This window comes from Idiotropiscis lumnitzeri, chromosome 20 (assembly GCF_059441095.1).
Source record: "Idiotropiscis lumnitzeri isolate Australia: NSW breed Sydney's pygmy pipehorse chromosome 20, RoL_Ilum_1.0, whole genome shotgun sequence".
NCBI classification, from domain to species: domain Eukaryota; kingdom Metazoa; phylum Chordata; class Actinopteri; order Syngnathiformes; family Syngnathidae; genus Idiotropiscis; species Idiotropiscis lumnitzeri.
Genome location: NC_142410.1, coordinates 2,368,662 through 2,396,647, shown reverse-complemented (window position 1 = coordinate 2,396,647; position 27,986 = coordinate 2,368,662). Strand labels below are relative to the sequence as shown.

Sequence of the window (27,986 nt, the reverse complement as noted above, 5' to 3'; positions counted from 1 at the left end):
TTCTCCGGAAGGGTCCCTCACGAGAGCCATTGCAGGCTTGCGCACCCTGAAGCATAAGCTGAAGGAACACTCAGGTGTGACTACCTCTGCATGGGATGAGTGGTGGAACAAAACGTTTGGTAAATATAAAAATATGGTATTTTCTGTAATGATTTCTATAACAATGTTCACCTCAATCCTTGTACTGTGTGGATGTTGTTGTATTCCCTGCATTCGCGTTTTGCTTTTCCGATTTATCTCAACAGCTCTCGCTCCAGCAAATTCCAAACGACAGGAAATATATCCTTTGATTAATTACAGAGGTACTGGTGATGGAGGAGACACTGATGACCAAGTTGATGACGACGACTGAATTTACCTGGGAGATCCTATTCGTTAATCCAAAACGCTCAAATACATTAAAGTTAAACAAAGAAAAATAGAGGGGTTTACATTTGCTATCAAGCTAATGATTTGATGGAATCAAATCTTTGGAAATTCCATTGATGATAATATTTGGGGCAAATGTAGAATAAACAGGGGGGAATGTTAAAATAATATTTGGAGGTTATTATACATTTGCCATGACGCAACTTTATTTCAATACATGGTGCACATATCATGTTGAAAAGAAGGGCGGTGGCACTTCTTCAGAAATGAGGATGAAGTAAACAACATCGTGATGAGTCCTGATAAAGAAGTTGGCCTCAAAGTCTGAAGCAAGCAACATCGTGCTAGGTCCTGATAAGAGATGCTGACGTCAAAGTCAGCTGCGACCCACGACGACACACCAATGATAAACCGGACCAAACCAGCTTTTGAGAAGACGAACTGTACTACCCTTTAATGTAATCTGATTTCTCGATGTTATAAAAGGGAATGTATGAAAAACATCGGGGAACAGAAGGAAGATGAAGTTGCCAAATAAACTTTGTTAACCTTTCTGTCTGCACTTGAGCTGGGTGTCTCTCCTTTCAGCTATGAACCCTATATGTCAAATTGGCGAACCTGACAAAAGTGGATTAAACCAGTTCAGTATGTGAAAAAGAATTGTAAGAGCAACAGCTAAAACTCTTTAATTTAATTATATTTCATTGAATTATAGTCTTTGTTATTAAACGTGCATGTTGTGTTTTCCCTCGCTAACATAATACAGCAAGTTATGTGGGCTAAGATATAAAACCATTGTCGTAGAATTGTCAGAAATTGTAATAGAAATGGTTTTGGTGTAACCGTAGCAGAAGAACAGTCAGTTTGTGATGACGCAAGAGAAGCTGCGCTTCGAGAACATTTCTGAATGTCACTATTGTGCCCTGACAGGGGGAAGTTGCTGCTGATTGGAAAAAATTTAATATGTTGCACGGCAGATGAGTTGGCCCATCATTCTTAGCCGTGTAACAGATGCTTGATGAAGTTTCTTCGGTTATACAGTCCCAGTGCATTGGTCGGGGCTTCTGGGTTTACAGTGATTGCCAATTGCCCTGTTAACCAGTAGTTGTAGTTTGGCTCCCCTGGTATCAATGAAGAGCATCTGGCTCATACATGTATGCTCCAACGAACATAAGTGCAACAAGCCCATCTTTCGCCAACTCTTTAAATACCTGGATCCCTTCAGATACGTTCTGACTGGCTTAATACACTTTCTATGTTGAGCTCTGCTATAGTTGTCTTGGAACAATCTCACTTTGGGAAAATGATTATTTTGTCAAATACAGTGAAACCCCGCTACTTCGCGGTTCACCTTTCGCGGGTTCAGTGCTTCGCGGGTCTAAAAAATATTCGGGGGCATTGTAGTTTCGCCGAGCGGCACAAGGGGGCGCTGAAGCGGTTAGACGGCCGGCGTGCGCCGAAGAGGAGAGTGGACGAAGAAGAGATTAGACGAAGAAGAGCAGGTTCCCCCGGACACAATTTGTGGCGACGTTTCGCGCGGTTCGGACCGTATCAGAGCTCCGGCCGGCGTGCGTGGCAGTTAAGCCGTAAATGAGCACCTTCCCCAGGCACGGGCGGTGCCTAGCGGCCCCTAAGTTTAACCGAATGGAAGCTCCCGAGGAGGAGGGCATGCTCGCGTCACAGTAAGCCGAAGAGGAGCACCTTCCCCGGGCACCGGCGGAGCGCGAGGCTGTCAGTTATGAATGAATAAATAAATAAATGAAGAATGCCACCTTTCATTTCACAGTCATGAACCGTGCCTGTCATGATCCGTGCCTGTCATGCCGCGTGTGTTTTTGTTTTTTCAGCTGTGTGGGCGTTCCTCCAGCGATCGTCTCGTCAGCTGCTGCGAGACGCGCTGATTACACTGACTATATTGTGATTATAATAAATATCTTTGTCTCACCACCTTTTTTCCCGTGTCTGCGTTTGGAGAGTCCTGTTCAACCCTCCAGCTCTGCTGGAGGATCATAACATTCACAGGGCACACCGGACGGCGTACCAGCAGGTAAAAGTCGAAGTAATTAAATAAATACAAAAAGAAGTAATTGAATAAATACAAAAATAATGGCTGGGGAATAAAAAAATAAGTTTTAATAATAATTTTTTTTTGTTATAACATGAATTTCACTCTCTGTCTCTCTACCAGTATATATATATATATATATATATATATATATATATATATATAAATATATATATTTTATTTTTATTTTTTTTAAGCATTTTTGAAGGTGTGCCGCTACTTCGCACCTATATATATTTATATATATATATATATATATATATATATATATAGGTGCGAAGTATATATATACACGGTGGTTTTTTTTGTCTTTTTTTTTTTAAGGTGCGACGCTACTTCGCGGATTTTCAGTTTTCGCGGGTGGTCTCGGTCCCCATTAACCGCGATAACCGGGGGTTCACTGTATACCAAATAGAAAATATTTGTTCATGCGTCATTTGTATTAGGTCTAATTACTTTACTTGTGATGCAAAAATATTTAATTTGACATTTTCAGAACTTACTTCAAACTTCATCTTTAAGGATTTGTGGCAAATAAGTCACGTGTTCAAGTTCATAAACGCAACACTCATGTGTGTGGTCATGAGTGATTGTGAGGTAGCACATGTGCTCTTGTTGTTCGATGTCAACCACCAGTATACAAAAAACTCTGTTTTGGTTTTTAATAAGCATGAGTTTGCTGAATAATGCCACCATAATCCATAGTAGACACTAAAATATGTTAGGGCATCTCAATAGATGTAAATGGTGTGTGCTAATTCCAACTAGCTTCCATACATGACTATCCCTACGTCAGAAATTAAATCGGCTATCAGCCACAACGTGCTTCCTTCTTAGATGCTCGCTTATCACCGCCATGCTGCTATACCGTTTACTGTGGAAAATATTCTGTCATTCATGCACGCTTATTGCCCCTTAAAGTAAAACCGCAGCAAAGCAGCGTTAATAGTGTCTGACGCTGTATCTTGAAATACGGCTGGTATCAGCCCTTTATCGGTACTTGTCCACCAGTAACAAAAACTAAATAAACCACCAAAAACTATTTTAAAAAAAGAAATAATTTAATCCGCAAATATGTGAATTTATAGGTGCTGAACTGTGAGTATGCATAATTGCCATGCATATTTCACGGAATACGGGAAAATCCTTTAATGTGTGATATGTTAAGAGGAGAGATCTACTGAAAGTGTTGCCATACATGGGAAACACTTTTATTTATTGTTTTTCATTTTTGAGCCCACTCCATGATTTAACAATCTTATTTGTCAGTGGAAACTAGATAACATCCAACATGAAACACGAAAATAATGGTTATATATTACGCGTTTTCTCTTGTCTGTAAATTAACCGTACCAACAGCAAGGCTTCACGCGTCATCAGTGATATCATTTGTCTACAGTAAATGACACTTTAATACACTCTTAGCAAATGACCTCCTGTTAAATGTTCTGGAACATTGAGGTTCCTAAAAAGGTAATTTATTCATCGCAAGACTAATAAATATAGTGATGCAAGTTGGCATTTGAATTGCCTTGCACCCTGGCCTAAATAAAACAGTGTAACAGAAAAATAAATCAGATTAATTGGATATAGTGCCATGTAAAATGACATCAATAATTAGTGATGGAGAAATATTTCTGTACCTTGTGCCACTTCACTCCCAGAACAGATTGGAGTAACGCTCCATAACGTCTGTTGGAAGGCTGCATCCACAGTTTGACATTGGTTGCCATAAGATAGATGCTGTGGGAATACAAATATATGCTTGAAAATGTAATCATTTACTGACACGTCTGAACTGCAGAAAATAAGTTTGACAACCCTATTTGATGACTGATATACATTGACAAGCCACAACCTCATGATCACTTGCGAAATAATGCAGTGTTCCAAAGTAAATACTCGATGCAGTTAACACAAAACATTTTTTTCCCCATTGTGTTGAATAATAAGCTAAAGGGTTATTTTTCAAATAAAAAAATAATGTCAAATTACTCCAAATGCAAACTTTCCAATTATCATGCAAGAGCTGTTTAAAAAAAATATATAATGGATTTATAGGAAATTGGTATGTTGTAGAGATCACTTCATGAATGAAAAAAAAAATCATTCAAGTTACATGCCAACACAGTCTTCCATTTTCAATATCACCTTAACTACTCTCAGAATTAATGACATTGCAAGTCCATGTATAGTCTCTGTCTAAAACTTGACACAGATTCTCAATAGGGTTGAGGTCCGGATTTATAGCGGCCACACCCTGGGTCTTTGTTATATCCAGAGCAGCTATATTTTCAATGGTTGTGCAAGACAATGCAGCACGGGTTTGTCATCTTTCCCAAATTGAGGTAAATTGAATGGGCATACCACCTCACACTCCTTTATTCTGCTGCGTCCTTGTTGACGTAACTTTTTTGGGACATGGTGCCTAGCCATTAACAACAACATCAACATTCATTAGTGGATAACCTCTTCGAACATTAGTCCCCCTCCTTGAGGTGTGGCCTCATTGTGTTAGAAGGGTTCGTATGTACAAATGATCCTTAAATTTGAGGGGACTACAGGTAGGGCCTATAAGGCAAAAAAATGTTGTTGGTGTATGTGTATGTACACAGCACATTCAAAAAAAGTCTATATATATATATTGGGGATGCATTTTACTTGATTCATGCAAATATGAATTCTGCTGTGTGTTGTGGCTATAAAAACTTTATTCACCACTTTTCAAATGGCAGGTTTGTGATTGTATAAATGATAAATAATTTCCGAAAATTTTCACCAATGTGACCCAGAGTACAACATGTATAAATCCAGCCATTCATTCTTTGTACCACTTATCCTCGCTGGGCTTGCTGTGCTCGAGCCTATTGCAGCTGACTTTGGTTGACCTTATGGAAAATTTGAAGTCTTTATTTAGCCTACAATGCATGTCTTTGGGACATGGGAAGAAACCAGAGTACCCGGAGCAAAATCCACGCCAGCACAGGGCGAGCATGTTATGCGTAATGTGGCTGTGTTCATAATTAAATGATCACTTTAAATAAAAGTCAATGTATAATGGGAGTTAGCGAACACCTGCCTCTATTCAAAGGGCCTTTGAGTAACCCTATCGCAACCACAATATCTTACTGTTTATTTTTAATTCCGCTTAAAAAATTCATAGCTTTTTTTGTATTGTGTTGAATATAGTGCACATTAAATCTTTTAGATCGCTAATACCTTGCATTTAAATAGGGGTGTGTAGACTTATTACATCCGTCGTATATATGAGCTTCCTCGTCATGTGTTCTGTGTTCCTACATGCCGAAGGCAATTACCAGATATCTCTCAGATGAGATGCTGACAAGAATGAGATCATCCCCCACTCTAACCTTCTCCCCCTCAGAACGTTGCTTTGATGCTGGATGAATGGTCCACCAGCATGCCTCACCTGAACAAAGAATCACAGCGCAAAAGGTTATAAAAAATGACTCACAAAAGAGTTTTGTCAATATTTTTCACTGTGATCATTCAGTGATGTCATTGAGAATCCAAAAAAGGAAAGACATTTTTAGATGCAAAGAGATTTATTTAAAAACTTAAACAAAGAGATGGATAGATGTGAAAAGATACATTTAAAACTTAATCAAAGAGAAGGTCAAAAAGGATCAGAAATCAAACCATAAATACCTATAGTGTCTTCCTGCAGCCCCACATCAAAGGCTAATTTATCTGTGGATGATCGAGATGTGGATAGACAACACAGGTACTGTGCACAAAAACAATATCCACAATCAATGCATGTGTTCATCCGGAAACATTAAAGAACAAAAGGTCACAGGGAAATGTCACATGGTAATGCTAGCAGCGTGTGTACAGACCATTCCACTGTAAGAGTGGCGTAGAAGGACCGCATGGCCATATAATGAAGTGCGATGACCAGCCCCTTGGATCGTCTGGGGGAGAAGGACATGATAGGAACAAAGAACTGTTTGGAACACAAAACCAACATCTGTGGTGAGAAAATGTGATTTTTTTCCCCCAAGTATGTGAAATGGGTTTGCAGTGTTTCCTAACATTGATTGAGCCAAGGCACATCCTGTATTTTACACTCGAAAAATCTGCCAGCACGTCACTAAACTAAAACAAAAAAAGCAAAAAGCATATTGACTGAAATAACGATGCTCTCATCTTAATTTACTCACGCATTTACTAACTAGGTTTGAAGTCTGGCCAAAGTTAGTTGAATCCAAAGCTATTATTCTGTTTTATCAAATGCAACAGGTGGTTAGACGGGTTCATTTGACCTTCTGCCCTTTTACTCGTTACTCATTGTTGGCATAGATGGATGAACAGGTACATTTATAGTAGTTATAGGATACAAAAATATTAATGACCTGCCATCTTTTTGGGTGTGGTTGTTGAAAAAGTAGAAGGTTGCAACACCCAGATCCCTTAATTACTACAACTGCTACTACTAATAAATTCGATTATTAGAATATGTTTTGCAAAGACATCTTTCACAACTAAAATAGTTGCAATATTTCTCTTTGAAATGTGTCTTCGGACTTCTAAATTAAATTTCTTTCGCCGATAACCTAAAATTTAGGGGTGCATGAATCACAAATTGATTCAAGAAGTAAATAATGCTATTTCCACTCATTTTCACTATGTAAAGTCTTCTAATCACCTTAACCCATTTTTTCATCAATTATATTTTTGTAATTAATTGTCTTACTCCACACCAGCAGTAACCAAAACAAATCTTTTAGTGTTTTTATTTGTGCAAAGCTGACTGAAACTCCTTCAAAACCGTCTAAAATGTGAAGTTTTGGGAAACTCCTGCCACTCTTCATGTGCTTTTTGTCCATCTTTTCCAACTCACTCCTCCGGTCTTCTCTTCAGTACTGGCCAGCATCTCCTGAAGAGCTCGAACCGACAGCGACTGCTCCAACACAAAAGTACAGATTGACAGATCTGGTGGTATATTCTGAAATGGCAAAAAAAAAAAAAAAGAAAAACTGTGATAAGCAGTGGTGAACATGCTCTAACACCCTCTTTTTTCATGGCAAACCTTCAGAATAATTGAATTTAGGCTCAGGCCACTTTGCGCAGGCTAAAAAAAATAAAATAAAATGGCATGTTGCTCCTCTCGCTGTTACCGTGCTCTGAAATTCATCCAAAATGGCCAACTTCCTGATCAATTTTAAACAAGAGCCCACGAGACTTTCTTGCTATAACAAACGCTTTAAATTGCAATCGGTCAGATCGAAAGTAATGTCAGGTAACTTTTAGCGGGACTGCTAAAATACATTTTTACCATGTTAGCAAGCATACTGAGGCCTCCAGAAAGGAAATTTGCTCATCAGAAGAATTTTAAACAGTGATTCCAAAATGGCCTTTGCACTGCGGCACTAATTAACGCACTCTAATAGGTAGAGGAAACAAAAAAATTAAAAATGTTGGGGAAAATAGTTCTCTTCTCCTTGTTTCTGCACATTTCTATTTTGAAAATGAGTCATTTTGGTGTTTGCACTTTCTTGGTCAGACTATTACTAAACTCTCCAAATTTTAGGGGGTCCAAATGTGCATCTGGATTTTCCATAAATGGAACCTCAAATGAAAGTAGCTCTTTTTTTTTTTTGTCTTCACATTTGTGTATTGTTGACACAGACGGATTGGACTCAACTCAGGCGGAATATGAAGAAGCGAAAATGACCAATCAGTACCTTGGAGTTGGAGATTGATTCAAGGAAACACAGCCTGTTTCCGAAGCCTTCAGCAGCCAGGCAGAGTTTCTGTTGCTCCTTACGGATTGTTGCCGAACACTGTAGGACCACCTCATCATTCTAAGTACACACACACACACACACATGCAAACATAAAATTAATACATTCCTCATAGTACAGATTAAGAATATTATCAGTCCAGTGTGACCAATCCAAATAGGACATTAAAGTCAGCATACACATGCAGGAGTTCTTCACGAAAGTGTTTCTTAGTAGGGATGAAGCAATTCACTCAAGACCTGATTTGATTCGATTTTCAGTTCCCGATTTTAGTTTGATTAGATTTTTTTTTAATCTTTTAAATCAAAATTAAATTACCCATTTTATAAGCAATAGATGTTTTTTTTTTTCGAACAGATGCATTTTGTCCTTGTTATAAATGGGCAAATAATTTGTCTTGTACTCCATTTTTGTCTTATCAATGTTTGGTTAGTGCCAGAACTAAATATGAAAATAAAATGTGCAACAGAGTTAACTGTCATCATTACAGATCCTTTTTTGATCAGAATTTTCAGATAAATTTTATTTTTGACAATGCATATTTTAACTCGTTGACTCCCATTGACGGCTGAAGACGTCAAAGATTCATTCTTGTTTACTCGGCTGGCAGCGAATGAGTTAAGCAGTTTAAATCAATTTAAAATCTATTTTAGATTAATCATTTCATCCCTAGTTCTCAACCATTTGTCATTGATGTGAAATATTTTTTTTCAGCCGAGCCAAGGCAAAGTATTTTTGGATGGGAAAAAATATAAGTGTCACGTAGGGAGTGGGGTTTGGACCCAGAAGCAGACAGGAGACGAAATTGGCGACGTAAAAGTCTTTATATACAAAAATTCCAAGTAATAACAAGCAGGCCTGGATTCAGAACACATGGAAGATGGCTGACATCCTCAAACGAAGAAAGCTTGACGCACTGACTATCACTGAGTAACTCGATCTTAAATACTCAAAGCATCAAGCCTATATGTCATCACAAAAGAACAGAGCATAAAAGGACCATAGCAACTGTGTAGAAACGGATACATTAAGACATGTCACAACAAAAAGACTTAAAACAATGTTAAATTTGCTGAACTTTGGAACTCCAATTGCAGTCATACCTTTAAACTATTCGGAAATGAAAAGATATCTCAAAATAGAAAGAATTATCTTAAGATTTGTGCAACTAAAAATAATTATCAACATAAAGTGTCCTCCTTTGTGGAGGTAGTAAGGGTTTGTTGCATTAAATTTATTTTTAAATAAAAAATAGATCTTCCGAGAAAATATATTTTTTAATAATTGAAAAAAACTGACAACATAACCAACCATCAACACTGAATATTGAACTATTGTACTGAACTGAATCTTTTTTCATTTAGTGAGACACTTGGGCTTGTACTTCACTGAGGATCTGACTAAATCAACATATATAAAATACATTCTAAAATCTCAAGTACAGCCAAAAGTGCCTTTGAGAACCACAGATTAAAATAAATCCCAAATCACTAGTGAGACATTACTACTCTGGAGTCGGATATTAAATTATGAACCCAAAATAGAAGAGTAGAATATATTTCCATCTTGGCCTTCATTGAAACATGTGTTTCAAATAAGGAGTATTTCGGAATATTTCATTTCAAACCTTTCATTTCACATTGCAATCAATTCCACACAATTCAAACCGTGTGGAAATCATTGCAACGATCTGTGTCTTGACATGCGTGTGTTTGTTTTGGGTTCAAAAGAATATGTTGCACAGCCATGGGGATTTGAAACACAAAAATTGCTGGTGGGCGGGTCAGTGGATGAGGATTTAAAATCTTGGCAAAGCAAGAGTGAGCGAGTGAGTGTGGAGGATGGGATGCATCAGCGATGATGTAATCGGAGCAGAGAGGGGAGCGGACACCCACTTAATGGACACATACTGCCGCAAACAAAATCTCAGAAGTTGATACGATACACACTATTCAAACTGCAGTTCTGTTTATTTACAATGACAATAAATGACAAACTAAAAGAGAAAAATGGCATTCTTTGATATTTGAAAATTGAATATCACTATACAGCAGTAGAACCATATGATTTCTTCAATAAACAAATAAAGGTCAGGATTTAAAGTCATAAATAATTGATTTATAACCACCTCTCACACAAAGTCAGCTGGGATAGACCACACTACAAATGTAATTTCAGTTTTGTATGAGTTCAACAAAATTGTTTGGCATAGGACATTTTATACTGTGGCTGCATATTAGTTGGACTCATGGAAGCATGTACTGTATTTTGTGAAGTGAGATTTCCAACAAGTGCTTTAATAAGATCACGTGGTGGACTGTGTAAAAGGAAGTACTCAGATTCAGCAGAAATAAATATTGGCCACCCGATTTGCAATTCCGTAATCGTCGCCAATACAGATTTGGACGCAAGGATTGACAGGTGTTGACATTGAGAAGGAAAATATAGAACACAGGTGTCAAATTCAAGGCCCGAGGGCCAGATCTGGCCCATGAACTCATTTTATGTGGCCCGCGAAGGGCAAATCATGTGCGTTAACTTCCTGTTTCTAATATATTTTCTTCACTTTTAACATTGAGATATAGGATGTTGCTATTTATTTGTAACCAATCCTCCCCTTTTAAAATAAATTGAAAAATTGTTGAACAAACAATTACTTACTAGCTTCTGATTTCAAAACTGGCTTTCCATCAATTTGTTGTGTGTATGTGATATTGTACGGCGAACATATATTTATATGGGTTATGAGTCATAATGGACACCATAAGTACAATGCGGCCGTCCACAAAAATAAGTTTGACATACCTGATATGGAATTTTGGATTTTGGTGATACCATTACAGTTTGTTTAAGTCGTTTTTGTTTTAAACCATGTAACTTCCTTTGACTGGATGTTTGTTTTAATTTTTTTGAAAATTCCACATTATCACTATTCTGAATCTTTGAGACAATGTAAAAAAAAAAAAAAACCTGAGATAATGTACAAATATGGTTTACAAAATAAACATTTCTTATTATTTCATTCATTTATAAAAGATGAAACAAAAATACAGTTTTAAAAAAAATTAATAACTACATTTACACAACAACAAAAATAAAACATTCCGTTTCCAAGTTATAATTCAGTTAATGCCGTTCACAGAAACAAAAATAACACTGGTATACCGACCAAACAAAAATGAACATTTCACATTTCTTTAACAGACTGGCTTTCTTCTTTTAAATGTGATGTCTCACTTGGATTCTTTGATATATTCGTTCAAATTGTTCCATAAAAAAAATCATTTCACAGAAACACAACATTCGATCCAGTTTAGTCCTGAATGTCTGTTCCCCTTAACTTATACTTGCTTTCTCTTTTTTCAAATCTTTTTTGAATTTTGGTTGGCAATATTTTTTTGTGAGCTTTCTTTATCCTACTACGATCTATAATCGATTAAAGGAGGACAAGATCCGACCAAGATGGCCTATTTTTTCACTAATAAACTCAGTTTATATATTTTTCCATGACGAAACTGAAATTCGTAAACACTTTCTTTTTTATCTATTAATTTTGATGAAATGAGAAAAAAAGAAAAAAAACGCCTACTTTTAATGAGGAATATGGCCACGCCCCCCATTGTATCCTTTACTTCGTTTAACAGAGTTTTTGTTTTTGATATTTTAAGTTTGTGTTGTTCTAATCCAGAATAACTCTGGTTTCTCTTACTCCATTAATTAAATCATTCACTTCCAGCCGAGTGAAAAAAAAGGCTCTCGGACGTCTTTAGCCGTCAATGGCAGTAAATGAGTTTATATCAATAACATCACTAATTAATTTGAGCACCAGTGTCTATTGTACTGTAACTGAATACCACGAAATTCGTTTTTTTCCCTCCCAAAATTCAACGAGAATTTATTTACAGATCTCGATTAAAATAAAAAAAAATAAAAATGTCCAGTGTTTTTTTTTTTTTTTTTTACAGGACATTGCAATATGCGGCTAGTGGCCCAGCCTACATCGTGACTTGCTGCACTTTTCAGTCAAATGGCACAGTTTTAAACCCGAATGCATAACATCCAGCACAATAGGCTTGTGGGAGTGTCTAAAATGAGAACCAAGCAAAGATTGTAGCAAATGAGACTGGTTCTGTCATGTCATTTGTTCATAGAACATGGAATAAACCCAAACCATAGAAAATAGCCATCTCAACAGTGCATTTCAATGATCAAATCACAGGTTTAAGGTTTCTTCCTGCCGTGCACACACTGCACTGGATCATTATGCGACGAGCGAGCAGATTACAGAAGAGCACTGTGGTGAGAAGCTATGAGGAACAGAAGTGAAGAGCGACAAGAGGCTGTCAATTTCACTTTCTTATTTTTTTTCTTTTTGCTATTACTCCTGATACTTTTTTTGCACCTTACAACACTCATCCAATACAAAGCACATCCTCTCTGCAAGTGTCTGCACTGCGGAAAGGGTCAGATGGAGGTTTCTTCAGATGAAAATAAAATCTGGTTGTAGCTTGAAAAGGCATCATATAATGTGTATGCATTATGGCATAATTGATAGTTCATTATTAGCATAATACCACAATGCTGTATTACTAGCTTCAAGTTTTTCAAGGTATACCGCAACTTGATAAGATCACGGTTTTAAAAGTGCTACACTTTTCCATCTTGAAAGTGAGCATGAAAAGTACATGAGTCACAACCACCACCAAGTGCTACACAGAGGACTTCAGTTAGCAATGCCATTACTATCAGATCACAATGTCAATCACATGCAACACTAATCCCGGCAGAAGAATAAACATATTCTTCTCGCGGAAATATCACGGAGCATTTACTTTTAAATCATGGAGAGAATGCTGCCTCTCAGGAGTGCCTTAAGTAAATCTTTTTGTTATGGTTCTATTTCCGAAAATGTGTCTAAGCACTACTATATTTTCTGCTGTTTTGGATTACACAGTAAACAGTGATGGAAAACGTTATGAGATCGCATTGTTTTCTTAAATTTCTTATTTATTTTAATGTCTAGTAGGTTGATCATGAGGAACAGGCAGAAAAGAAAACATGGAAAAGCATTGTTTTTGACATTGCTACTGATGTAAAAACAAAAAAACCCAAAAAACAATTTGGATAATAAAAACGGAATCATGAATAACCAAATAATGAAAACTAACATTGAAAAAAGATTTTTGTTCACAAATTAAAATAAAAATGACAGTGATTTAAAAAAAAAAGTGATAATTAACTGAAACTACATTCTATGCTTATAAAACTAAAACTAACTATAATTATACTTCAAATGTCCTTCGATTTAATCTTTGTCAATCAATATACTATACAAGCTTTTGGGGTTTATTTTTAATACATTATTTCCGTATTACTGTTCAACCAAACAGAGGACGGAAGGTCATGCATTCTACATATATTTAAACATAATAATAATAATAATAATAATAATAATAGGAAAAACTAAAAGAAAAAAACATTTTCAATAATATCATAACGAAGAAAGAAAAATAATAATAGCAACCCCGTTTTAAAAACTAATTAAAAGTAAGTGCATTAAAAAAGAAAAGAAAAAAAGGCAAAACAAAATAATTATGATCCTGCTAGATCTAAAATATATTTAGCTATTATCTATGGAAAAACTATGGGAAATTGGTAGATGTGATCTCTTAAATTAAATACTTATGACTCATAAGTATCTCATAAGTTATGAGATATTTTTGTTGTCATCAAATATTTACTCCAACATTCATTGTATTTCGATATTTATCATTTCAGTAACATAAATACATTACAAAGTAGCTGCAAACAATGCATAAATATGTGCAAAAACTCCAAAAACAATAATAATTATATTATTATTATTATTACTATTATTATTATTAATAATAATAATAATAATACATTTTAATATAAATATAATTACATATAGTTCCTATTCATAATTTGTTGTTGGTTTAATTTTTAAAAAGATGCAAATGCACTTTTTGGGCTGTTCATTTAAATTTTAGAGATATAAATGTACATTTTTTGGGTTATGATCAGCAAAAAAATACTTTGGATCCACCCCAATATACATTGTGATTGAGCTAATTGAATGGCTTGCTTGAAATTTTCTGGCAACTTGACTTTACTGGCTTTATTTTTTCTTTTCTAAATTAACTTGAGAACTGACTTGCTTTGGGACTTGCACATATGTGACTTACTCCAACCTCACTCCCACCTTGCCGGCTGCATGCTGGATCCTTGAATCCTTTCAATACAGAAAGGCCTTAGCAATGCTTTTTTTCAAAGCAAGGAAAGATCCAGAAATTGTCAATTTTGGAAATACATAACAGGAAATTATATTATGGTGTATGTGTAATAAATAATTCATCAACCTTTGTTGGACGAGATTATGGAATATTTTTAGATTAAATTTTGAGTGTCATTACATGATCAAATAATTTTCTAAATAAAAAGTCACAAAAAGGCTGAGAAAATTAATCGCTGCAACAACATGTCAGGGACTTTCTATCAAGACACCTGGGAACTGTTTTAAATGTTGGAAAAAAACTGCTATATTATTAAACATGGGAGCGGATAATGCAGATAGTGACGTAATGGTAACGGCAATGCCTACGCAGATGCATCAAGCGTTCAACGGTTTCCTCCCACATTCCAAAAACATGCATGGCAGGTTGATTGGACACTCTAAATTGCCGCTAGGTAGGTGCGTGAGCGCGGATGGTTGTTCGTCTCTGTGTGCCCGGCAACCAGTTCAGGGTATACCCCGCCTACTGCCCGAAGACAGCTGGGATAGGCTCCAGCACCCCCGCGGCCCCAGTGAGGAGCAGCGGTAAAGATAAGGGATAGATGGATTATTAGGATAGGTCTTAATACTGTATTTAATAGTGTGATATGAGAATTATAACATTTCTTAAATCCCACAATAACTACATCTGTTGCAATGTTCAGTTTTCAGGAATCATTTTTTAATTTACACTAATATCTGTTCCATTTCTTACATTCCAGCATAGTCTCTCTATTGTATGAACTGCTTCTCCAAACAATTGTGTTTATATATTAGTGGTGTAACACAAACAGGTCTTGTCAGCATGGCCCTACATGGAGAGCATTGCTCCCCTTGGTGGATTTAGAACAACACCGAAGTTGCACGGTGGACACAATTTGTTTAAAACTAACACAAACAAACTTTAAATGAGTGTCTGGAGTATTTGACTCCTCACTCACACTTGGATAATCATTTTCCTTGGGATAAGTTACCATAGATAATGACGTACTTTAATGTTGCCCACTGAGAAAATTGCGGAAATGAGGCGCAGTGCGTCCACCAAATTCACAAACACACTGAATCAGTCCATTGGCCTGGCGCAAATATCACGTAGCGGCCGTTTTTACGCTGAACGCAGACTACTTTCTGTGAGTAGATTGTCGAATGATTCGAGGATGAGGCAAACCCGTTCACCGTAACGCCCAACATAGCCACAAAATATGCCAGACTAGGCTTGCACTGACACGTAAAATGAAGTTACGCCCGTTTTTACACTAAGCGTTCAGGCGGCAGTCCACCAAGATAGGGCCCCTCATGTTCTTCTATAATGTTTCACAAGATGGGAGAATACAGATAGAGGGATATATTCGGCCATCCTCTTCGCACAATCTCTCGACCAGGGCCCTCTCCACAGGTTTTTAATGGGGATGAGGTCTGGGAACAGAAATTGCTATAGGATAAGCTTGGTTCTGTGCCTGGTGAACAATATCTACAACTTTCAAGATTTGAGTATACATATGCAATTAAAAAAGAAAAAATGAATTCAAGGCTTTTAACACACCTAAACCAGGTGTGTGTGGAGGTTGGTGTAAACAAGGGGTGGCGAAATTATAGAGCAATTACGCCAAAACATAAAAGATGGATTAAAAATATCCTTTATATTTGTACAATATATTTTTATTTACAATCAGTCTCATTTGCTCTCACTGTTAGCAGAATATTTTGAAATGTGTTGTTGCGTGTATTTAATTAATTATTGGCAATTACAATTCCAGTCACAAAATATAAAAATCAAAAAAATAAATGAATATTTGACTGCTACTGCAAATCTACTCCTGTGTTTAGCACAAAGCATTTACCTTAATGTCTATTTTTTTATGATGTTACAGCATGATTTCAAATACCGGCACACTACATCCAGAATTACTCGAAAGTAGGCACTAGTGAATTTGGCAACATATCGGTATCAGCTGGGTATCGCTGATAGCATCTTGAATTTGATTCAAGATGAAATCAGAAGGAAATTGGTGGTATAAAACATGACTGTAACAGAGTACTGAAATCTAGAACTGTACCCAATGCAACACATAGATAAATAAAGCACATTTAGAAAACAGGAACAATTGGTTGCAAAAAATGACAAAAAATACATTCAACTATATATGTCCTTTGAACTTCAAATAATTATCTTGGTTAAAAAAAAATGTCGCAGTTGATTATAAACAAACATCTAGAAATGAGAGGTATGGAGCGGATGCTTCTCCTGTAGTGAACACCAACACAGTTGCCATGCTGAGACATCAGCATTCACAAGTAACCGTGTTCTGTATTGATCTGCATTCCAAGTGCACTTAGTGGAGAGTACTGGAGGATTTGATGGTGCAGAATTAGAGGAGAGGTAAATATTTAGATTCACGTTCTTATTACGCTTTTAAAATTCAGGCTTGCATCCGATACCCGTAATCGGAAATTATTTTAATATTCGGGAGGTAGACAGACCTTGCTCAAAGCATACGCTCCCGCTATCGCAGCAGGATGCCCCTTTAACATTCACATTAATCAATTATTGATGAGCCAATCAATGTGTACCTAATACATTTACGGCAAACGAGAGAAATGGGGGCACTAAGGTTGGCCCCTTCCAGGTGGCTGCCCGGAACCAGAGCCTCATTAGCCCCGCCCTCTGCATGGCCCAGCATGTGGGCTACATGAACTTCCTTACTAGATGTATGAAATAATGTTTGAAATATGGACAAACATATTTATAAATTTCATTTCGGATAATACACTTTTCAATGCATGTATAAAAGATCCAGTATCCGAATCAAACAAACAAAGGGTTTGAAGCAAACAAAATAACCACAAACTGTATTTTCAGTGCCAAGGGCACACTTGCAAAAGAAATTACCATTCAAGGACAGCACAAAACCGCTGAACAAGAAACCAACATTAAGTCATGTCATTATCCACACTGCGTATCCTGTACAGGGTCGCGGGAGGGTGCTGGAGCCTATCCCAGCTGACTACGGGCGAAAGGCGCACTACACCCTGAACTGGCCAGTCAGTCACAGGGCAGACATAGACACCGTCACTGAGTGGGAACTGAACCCAGCAAGTGTACCACTACACCATCAGTGACCGATGTCCCAACATTAAGTGCAATTTTGTATAATTTTGCCACAAAATTAAATGAAAATATGATATTTACTGAGGTACTATGTTTGTCCAACATATTCCAAATCTGTCAAAAATTATTAGGCATACTCACATTGTAATACAAGGCAGTACAGTATCAGACCCAGTATAAGCGAAAGACATGTCTGCCATCTGGTGATGATGGGTGATATTACAAATGTATATGTACATAGTCCACCCCTTCAAATTCGCATTTGTATTTTTTGCTTTTTTCCCCCCTCTGTAATATTTCATAGATTTGATTTTTCCTGTTTGTTTAGGCCTTAACCAATCTGACGTCAGCCACCCGAAATTCAGTAGGCACTGTCTGTTTTGGTGTAGCGCGCCATGTCGTAAAGTCGGAGCCGCTCTTGGGGTGTCTGTGGGCGTGTTCGGCAAATTAACCATGTAGAATCAGGTCAGGCTGTCAGGACAAATGATCACTATGACTAGCAGTCAGCAAACAAATCTGGACTGGACAAGTACGGGAAGTGACGAAAGTGGACAAACTGTGAAAATTGAATTGATTTCTCAATGACTAAATGAACTTTGCTCATTTTCACATCTCCTCTATGGACTTAATGGCCGGCTGGACAGAAGAGCGTGAAGACAAAGTAATCACTCTCATTCACAAAAGCGCACCATTATTCAACATCACCTTCAAAGGCTACACATTGACTTTCGCCGCCGACGGCATGGAGGCGTACAACTTCTCACGCATGCATAGAAGGTCCGAGGTATTTCTTCCATCATTTTCCAGTCTGACGTGCCGACTTCCAGGCCGACGCAACAGCTGGCCACAATGGCCAACGTCGGATTGGTGTGTAGAGGCCTTAAAACCCAGTGTAGGCACAACTAAGACACGTCTGCCATCTAGTGATGTTGGTTGATATTCCAAATTAAAATTACAGTCCATCCCCGCATATTCACAGTTTGCAATCCCCCAATTCACATATTTAGCATTTTTTTCCCCCTTTTTTTTTTTCAATATTTTTTCATATTTTTGATTTTCCCCATTTGTTATGAAACTCTCCCACACTACCCTAATGATTTCTTGAGCCAAACAATAGAAGTTTGAATGCATTTTTTTTTTAATCTCCACACACTGCCTTTTAATATCCATCCATCCATTATCTGTCCCGCTTCTTCTCACTCGGGTCACGGGGGGTGCTGGAACCTATCCCAGCTATCTTTGGGCAGTAGGCGAGAGACACCCGGAACTGGTTGCCAGCCAATCACTGTGCCTTTTAATAGTGTTGGTCAAATCGAAGGAAAATGCAGTACTTTATAGACAAAAGTTCTTTGAGGCACACCTCTCAAACAATTAATCAATTCATAGTGTCTGAAACTGCTAAGACAGAACCAAATAAAATAATATAATAGTATAACACTAATAATGATAACAGGAAGAGGACGGTCTCTTATGGTTTAATAGATCTGTGCATAGAATTTCCTTGAACATGGAGCTATAATAGTCTTTTTTGTTCCCCCGAAAATGGCCTTGAAAGAATCTGAAACATTAAGCACACATGACTTCTTATTCAGTTGTTCTTGTAAATCCTAACTGTGTGCAGGCTGTTCCTAACTAGGATTTGAAACTGTCTCCCCTTAGCCCCATAGAAGGACATTAGGTGACAGGGCCATCTGCATGCGCACACACACACACACACACACACACACACACATCACATCAAAATAGCACAGCACAGACAAGGACAAGGACAAGCAACACAAATAAAAACATTAGAAAATCTTAAGAGGGATTAGTAGTGGATATGAAGCTACAGCAAAGTACATTTGTATTCTCAGAGGTTAAAATACTGCTCAAGCTAGGGTGCATAAACCATAAAAGAAAATGCTACCTGAAGAATATTAATTAATTTTAACCATGTTTAGGTATGGCAGGGTGCAATTGAAATTTGAACTGCAGTGTTGCCAAATTTATCAGGCACAGAAAGTGAATAAACACTCCACTAAAACGTCCTAAATTGCGCAAATATGCTTTATAAGAATGACCTAATTTGATGTGTGATGCGGTTCCCATTTACAGTATATTTTTTGTACGTTTTTATTTTTAATCAAAGTATTTAAAACATATGAATGGATTCTGTGAAATGGGGATTTCCAATACAGTGATTAGAGAGAGCAGAGGTAAGTCGCATATGTTTAAGTCACAAGCAAATCCTGACTCATAACTTTCAAGTCTCAGTCAAGTCAGTGTGGAATATAAAAATCAAGCAAATCAAGTCGAGTCGTTACTTGGTTCAAGCAAGTCGTAAGTCATAAAATCACGCTTAGTAAAAACATGCTGGATTGACTAAAGATTTTTTTCAGTGATCCTACTATCAAAGTACATTATCTCTAAAACCATAATTAACATTTACATCTCGAAAAATTTAATGAAACACAACTTGTAACAAGAATGTCTATACATTAAGTTATTTAGAAGAATGCATGTTATTTTTTTCACAAGCTCACAAACTAACGTTGATATGAGTGGCACAATGTTAATGTAGTGATAAATTGTGAAATATGCTGAATGAGGGCGTAAACGTGTATGGTCATCAGATTTAATAACTACATATGTTGTTTCAATTGCCAATCTGTAACCCAAATCTAATTAGTGTGTGTGAGTGATGTGAACGAAAGACATTAACTTTGTGCACTTTGCAGGTTGTCATTTTTTGACGTTGAGTGAGGTTGTCGTGCATTAGTTCCGGGAGGCGCTAACGCATCGAATATGGCAGATACACTCACGACCAGAAAAGTCCTCTGCATCGACTCTATTTGAGGAAAATGTGCTCTGTTAGACTCTATGTAGCAATGTCTATGTTAAAATAACGACCAGTGTTTTGAACAGTATAGCTTCAAGATTACCCAATCTATCCTATCGATTTATGGTAATTGTCTCCATTTACGGCCCATTCCCTTTTGCATAAAAGTCTTCATCTACCTTTGTCCTTTATCAATGAAAGTGAACATTTACTTTCCGACATGTACATATGTGTACAGGAAATATGACCTCTGCATTGGACCCATCACAGCAAACACACACTATTAGTGACACCCACTGGCGCGGGTAGCTGCTCCTTAAAGGGATAATTTTACAACATTATTTTTAAATCAGGTGAATTATATTGCACAGCTTGCATTTTCAATTTTATCAATTTGTTTTGGAGAATTCAATACAAAACTAATGACCATAAAACTGTCCACAACAAATGAGGAATATGGCCATGCCCGCATTCCCGCTTTCCATGTCTTGGTGGGACTGATCATAATTTGTCCATGCAAAGTCATTGTAAATATGTCGCTGATAAGGTCAAAATATTGAAAAAAAAAAACTGTCCCAAAATGTATGTGGACTAGGGCAGCCCCAAATGATTATTTTACCAATAGTAGTTGTTATTAGTCGACTAATCATATGTAAATTGTGGCATGTCGCACCAGCAAGCAGCAGCTCTTATATAACCAATAATTAGTTTACAGCTTGATTCTTTATGCATGTACAAATTAATGAGATGATACAACATTCAACTTTGATTAAACTTTCCAGCTTGTACCAGCAGTTCTGAGATGTTAATAAAAAATGGTGCAGTTTAAATTGAAGGCAAGATTGTGACCTTAAAACTTTTGGCTGCAATTGTTTTTTGGATTTTAAAATGAAACCAAAACTATACTCTCAGCAGAGTTGCACTAATACTATGAAACTATCTATAAATACAAAAAGAAATATTATAATACAAATTTCACTCTACTTGGGCAACAAGCATTTATTTGTAATTCTGGATGGTAGTGAATCAGGAGTAAATTAGGAAAATGCACTGTGCTAAAGAAAACTAAATTAAACACTTGCATTGGTTTTTAATTTTGTTTTCATTTTACCTTTATCCCAAACCTTTTGTTTTTCTTCACTAATATGGGTAATTTACTAGTAGTAAATTGGTCTACACACAATCAATGAAACTATTAGGAGGAACATATTTTTTATTATTTCTTGTTACTACTATAACATAGAATATTGCAACACATGTATTTATGTGATTGTTATGTGATGCCAATGAGGGCTTGTGGCAAATATGTCATGTTTTGTTCCTATGAGTAGTGGAATTTCCCAGTTTGTGAATGCATCATTCAGTTAGCGCAGATCTTTTTGCTTTGATGTCAAACATGGCGTAGGCACACAGTTTTGGTTGTTAAAAACGTGAGTTCGCTGACTGATGACTCCTTAATCTATATTATACGCTACAATATGTTAGCGAAGCAAAAAGGACATTGTGTCCGGCACATCAAACACACACCGTAACCGCTTGCAGACGTGAGTGAACGTGTTAGAAATGAAAAAAGACATCAGCCACAAACTATGTCCATCGGGCCGCATAAGGCCTCGGCGGACTTAAAAAAAATAAAATAAAATAAAAAAAAAAATCTAAATTTTTCAATCATTTTATAATGTCCAAGTTTCCCCATTAGATAGTGCTCCTGGCCCAGCTCCACTGGCCCATCAGTCAAAAAGTTTCCCCATCCCTGCACTATGTCAAAATACACAGGCGATTTTAAAAATACATATGTGACTTTAAAACATGATAAAATTTAAAAAATACAAATCATAACATGTGCAATAATTTGATATTTACTATCAAAAATATATATACTTGTTTTGGGGGGCACAGGCCAAGGAATTACACAGAATGTTGTCAGTTTCCAGCTATTTTGGACACATCAGCAATTAATTGTGGATAATATGCTTCAGCTGAGGGGCCGTGGATGCGGACTCAGCCGGATTGTTGAGCACAGGCGCAAAAGGGGCGGGGCAACAGAGCACTTTCGAGAATTGGGACGCCTTACACACTCGCAGCCTCGACGCGAACGTCATTGAGCGAGTATTGGGACCGGGCCAAAGAGTCCATGCCTATTTGTTTCTTGGCTTCCAGTTAGTTTTCTTCCCCCACTAGTTCATGCTGTGATCTTTTTTTGCTACTTTTGTTCCTAGATTTTACTAGCTTCGATAATTTTCTTTGTTGATATATTTCTTGTATTGTTTTTTTTTCCAGCTTTGCAGTGATTTATGTTGTTGTTATTTGTATGAATAATTTTGAAACCAATTACCACCATTCACATTAGGCGGAACCATGTTTGGCCACTTCCATTTTTTTTTCTGCTTTATTTAGGATCATATATGAACAGAAAAAGAAAAAAAACATCATCATACTTCCATACATAACAATCACCCTTCCATTGACACAAACATAATTATTTTCATCATCATTATCATTGTAATCAGCATCATTGACAACAGTTAATAAAAAAATAAATCACTTCCCTCACCAAAAAGAATAAAAACAGAGCAATATAGCGCAGAAAAGGGCAGACATTATTTACCTCAGTTGAAAAAATACTCCATTTCATATCCTATCATCTTTTCTTTGTCTTTTTTACTTTTAAGATGAGCATTTTTCCCAGCAATAATATAGTGTTCCAAAGAAGGCGTACAATTCCTTTCAAAAATACTGAGCGTAATAGGCATGATATAAATGATAACTCCAATCTTCTTTAACCAAAGTTTTACAGTCCTTCAAAACATGGCAACATATTGGCAGAAGTAAAACAAATGCAGCAACAGGTGCTCCTCACAAAACCTGCAGTGGGGTTTTCAATTTAACATTTATACAAATACTTTTTTCTTCCAATTATTTTATAAAATATTTTGATATGAAATATTCCAAAATGGGAATCAATCACAAAATAAGCAAGGTGAGGAAACCCCCATCGTGCTTTAATACCATTTGCAAAATGTTTTTTTTTTCATCTTTACCCCTGAGAGCCATTTTTTGCATCTTATTTGTGCTAGTTGCTGACTCTTTATTCCCCTCCACAATTTTATTTTCCATGCGTGAGGATGGGTGAAAGTAACCGATTCAATCTTAAATAATGTAGTGAATTATTCAGGTTTTTTTAAACTTATGAAAAGATAAAAACTCCAGATTCATTCACAAGATTAATAAAAGTTATCCTTTTTTTTAATGAATCAATTTTAAGGGTTTGTTGTTGTTATTACTAAGTTCATACCACAGGAGACTACTCAAATCTATTTCCTTTTTTTTTCAACCTGTGAATCATGCTTTTGGGTTATTTTTGCATTCATTTCATCGACAGCGAGTGACAAAAATGGCTATCCTCTGAGATGGACACGGACGGGTGGAATTTAAGGCACAATTAAGATTCCACACACGCAATATTAATCAGAATACCGTGTTTTGATTAATGAGGGTGCATAGAACTTATTATTGTTAAGAACATTTTTTACTTGACTTCCCCTTTAAGTACCATAATATGAATCTGATAAGGTGTGGCCATTGGAACTGAAGAGATGTATGTACATGTCTCTGCTTATGAAATGATGCAAACCTGCTCAGATGAGAGGCGAAACATCTAAGATTACCTTAACCTCAACATGTCAACAGATGCTATGATGCTCAGTGCAAAGGTCACCTGGTGAAAATTAGTAATATGGAGGGAGCTTCGAAGCGTGTTACGTTTGGATTCAAGCATGTTTTCGACAGAATCGTGAGAAAGAGGATGGCAGAATGGAAGACGGCAAATACAAAAGTAAAGAGACTCGAGTATAGTAATGGACACGCTTAGTCAGTGGTTTTCTACCTTTGAGGTACTCAAAGCACTCAAACTTCCTCGCTCACTACAAAACCCACAAAGACTATCAATCCAACCATTTCTTTCACTTACCCGGGGGTCAGATCACGGGGACACCAGCTTTAGCAGCAAAGCCCAGACTTTCTTTTTCACCAGCCACTTCATCCAGCTCATCCGGGGTAATCACAACGTGTTCAGGACAGCCAGGAGATATTGTCTCTCCAGCATGTCCAGGATTGTCCCCGAGGGCATCTTCCAGCGGGACTTGCCCAGAACACCTCAAACGGGAGTTTTCCAGGGGACATCCTGACCAGATTCCCGAACCACCTCATCTGCCACCTCTCCATGTGGAGCACCAGCAGCCCTCCTCTAAGTGCCAACCGGATGACCGCGTTTCTCACCCAATCTTTTAAGGGAGAGCCAAGATACACAGCGGAGGCCACTATATTTGGCCACACGTATCCGTGACCTTGTTCACTCAGTCATGTCACGCAGTTCCTGACCATAGGTGAGGGTGGGAATGTCGCTCGACCGCCAATCACCACGACAAACTGATGACAAATCTACATTGTTGCAAAAGCCACGCCAACCCGCCAGTCAATCACCTGCTCTAGTATTATGTCACTCATAGACAAGTCTCAATATATTTAAAGTACTTGTACTTTGCTTGAGCCAGGATCTCATTCTGACGTTGAGCGTGCACTCAATCCTATTCCGACCAAAGAGTAGGGCCTCAGATTTGGAGGTTCTGATTTTCAACCTCTTCACACTCAGCAGTAAATTGCTCTGGGAGAGTTGAAGATTGCAGCTTGATGACAACAATAGAACCACATCATCAGCAAGCAGATCAGTTTGCCAAGGGTGCCACTTTTGGCCATCATCCAGTTCAATCAGCACCTGACCCACTTCGCTTCTCGCACAGGTGGGGAGCCAATGGGAAGGAGATTTTGTTAGCCGGCCACCATCAAGCCCCAACTCCAGGACTGGCTAAGAGGAGACAGTCAGTGAGCCACATCTGTGTGAGGGAGAACATTTGAGAGAGAGAACATATTGTACTAAATCATCAAACGGTGTGCTGAGCTGTGCTTTGACTGGTCTCTTTGACTGACCCCTGTCATTGCATCAATGGGACACACAAAACCCCTCCGAAACAAGGACGCAGGGAGGAGACGCACACAGACAGGTAAGATGTGTAAACTTCACAACATTACATTTTAAGTTGAAGACCAAAAAGTAAGCAACTAAACAGAGACTCGTTTGGGTCCATTAAAAACTATGTGATTGTGAACGTAACTAGCCGGAGTGACAATGTGTGATTTCACGGTCTTAACTGGTTTCAACGAGTTATTTGTGCAAGGGTGCAAAATGATAGGATGATGCAGAGCCAAGAAAAAGGTCACAGCGCTTAAGTCAGCAATCTAAAAGAGGCCTAATTTAATAGTGCCAATTCTTGTCTGATGCATCTTTTTTTTCTCTATACAGTAGTGTTCTTAAGCATATTTTAGGGGGCCTTCAGGACAGATTTGAAAAGTATGAACCAGACCAAAAAGGTAAAACTATTTTTTCATACCAACTATATACCTGATTTAATGTTTGAGTTCAAATGTGTTGCTCTGCACTGATTGCATAATCAAAGCTCTGGCATCAGTAAGTCACATTTAAGAGAGTGATAGGTTTTCTTTTACTATTCTCCTCGCAATTTTAATTATTTAAAAAAAATGATACATTGCAATTAATCTCAACTGTTGTTGCCTTACTTTGTTGATAGTGTCTTGTGTTTTCTGCTTCAGGAATACTGTTGTTTTATATTGAATGTAGATTTTTTAAGCATAGTGAGGTAGTATATGATAGTAACTGTATATATAGTTTTCAATGTTTAGTTCGTTTTTTATATTTAAAACACATTTCTAGTAAATATGTGTATAGGTTTCCTATACATGATTTGGAAAATAAACAATAATCAGGACATACTGCTCAAATAAATTGAAATAATAACCTCAATCTAAAAAGTGGAAAGCTCTGGATTTTTATCAGTATTGTCTCTTCTCAATGCAAGTTTATTACGACACGCAGCACTATATGAAAAGCAATCAGCTGAGTAGCCAAGTGACCGGCTGCAGCAGCAAGCGTTATGTAGACTTGACTGTCTATACCGCACTGCGCTCCCCCCAGTCCAACCAACACACGAGCCCAGAAAATCCAGCTCGATTCGCCTTGACGATGCGCACTGCTGACAAATTCCCCCGCCGTTCCCCCACCTGCCATCCATCCTATGTGCGCGTGAAGCACGCTCGCTGCCAAATGACATGTGTCATCCTTAATGCGGTAAACTGGCTGCCCTTCCCGCACGCACGCACACGCCCACCATCAAAGTGTCACGTCACGCACGCAGATTTATCCTCGGCACCATCGAAACGACTTACAGTTCGCAGAAACTGAATTTCATCCTCGCCTTCTCCGTCAGCCATGGTTTGCTCTCGCTTGGGCAGGCGCGAGCTTGCCGCAGCTTGTGGGAAGTTATTGTGGCTTAGTGTGGGTGTGCGCGCGCCTGGACGTGTCGGAACGGTCACAGAGCGAAAACGATTGGGACTCGCTTCATTGGTGTGCGCGCACACGATGGGAGGAGCTGCACAGGTAGGGGGGAGGCAAATTGTTTGGCGCCCTCTGTCGGCAATGCTTGGTACCATTGCAGGACGTTCACTATTACAGTACTTTTATCATTGCAGTATTTCCTATCATTGCGGTACTTTTACTATTACAGTACTTTTACCATTGCAGTACTTTTACCATTGCAGTACTTTCATCATTGCAGTATTTTTCTATCGTTGCAGTACTTTTACTATTACAGTACTTTTACCATTGCAGTATATTTTATCATTGCAGTACTTTTTACCATTACAGTACTTTTATCATTGCAGTATTTTCTATCATGCAGTACTTTTCTATCATTTCAGTACTCTTACCATTACAGTACTTTATCATTGCAATATTTTTATCATTGCAGTATTTTCAATCATTCAGTAGTTTTTATCATTACAGCGTTTCCCCCTCTGTATAATGGACAGGCATTAGGAGTGTTTCCTTACACTTAGATACGTTTATACTGTGTATATGTGCATGCTTTTTATGAATGTCTGCTGCTAATGTTATACATTAACGGCTACATTACGCCGCCGACTCTGTGTGATCTATATCTTTGCTGCTGTAACACCTCAAATTTCCCCATTGTGGGACTAATAAAGGACATCTTATCTTATCTTATCTTATCTTAATGAAGGCGTCCCGGGTGGTCTTGAAAGAAGGCGACTTTGTTGCATTCTCAAGTTTTAAGGTGTCATCATCAAGGCCACTCGAAGGTTGTGGGTTCGACCGTGACCTCCCCGTGACCATGTCGGTACAACATCAAACCATGTCGAGATCTCCCTCTCACTCATTCATGCGAACTGAAAGCAAACAGGTGATTAAATACAAATTAACGAGACAGAGGCACACCAGGACAAGACGCAAAGGATTGAAGGGAGCTGATTGGTTAACACTAGTTTGGGTAAACAAACACAGGTGGACAGAATAAACATGACAAGACAGAAGACACAGGAACACAAGGCAAAAACCTAAATCAACAAAACAAATATTGACACCGAGCATCTCACATTATTTTCATGTGGCTGTTGCAGCAAAGACTGA

The 27,986-nt window shown here is 37.7% G+C and overlaps 1 protein-coding gene across 1 annotated transcript in view; it reads right to left on the bottom strand.

Annotated features, from left to right (window-relative positions):
* Positions 1 to 26,855, bottom strand: part of ryr2a (ryanodine receptor 2a (cardiac)) — a 156,175-nt gene extending 129,320 nt beyond the window's left edge. The window contains exons 1-7 of the mRNA XM_088284276.1: positions 26,726 to 26,855; positions 8,143 to 8,262; positions 7,299 to 7,403; positions 6,295 to 6,369; positions 6,104 to 6,182; positions 5,752 to 5,864; positions 4,078 to 4,177 (exon numbers count right to left, since the gene is read on the bottom strand). Of these exons, the coding sequence (XP_088140402.1) occupies positions 4,078 to 4,177; positions 5,752 to 5,864; positions 6,104 to 6,182; positions 6,295 to 6,369; positions 7,299 to 7,403; positions 8,143 to 8,262; positions 26,726 to 26,770 (637 nt within the window). The 5' untranslated portion in view covers positions 26,771 to 26,855. The remainder of the gene's footprint in view (positions 1 to 4,077; positions 4,178 to 5,751; positions 5,865 to 6,103; positions 6,183 to 6,294; positions 6,370 to 7,298; positions 7,404 to 8,142; positions 8,263 to 26,725) is intronic.
* Between the last annotated feature and the right edge of the window lie 1,131 nt (positions 26,856 to 27,986).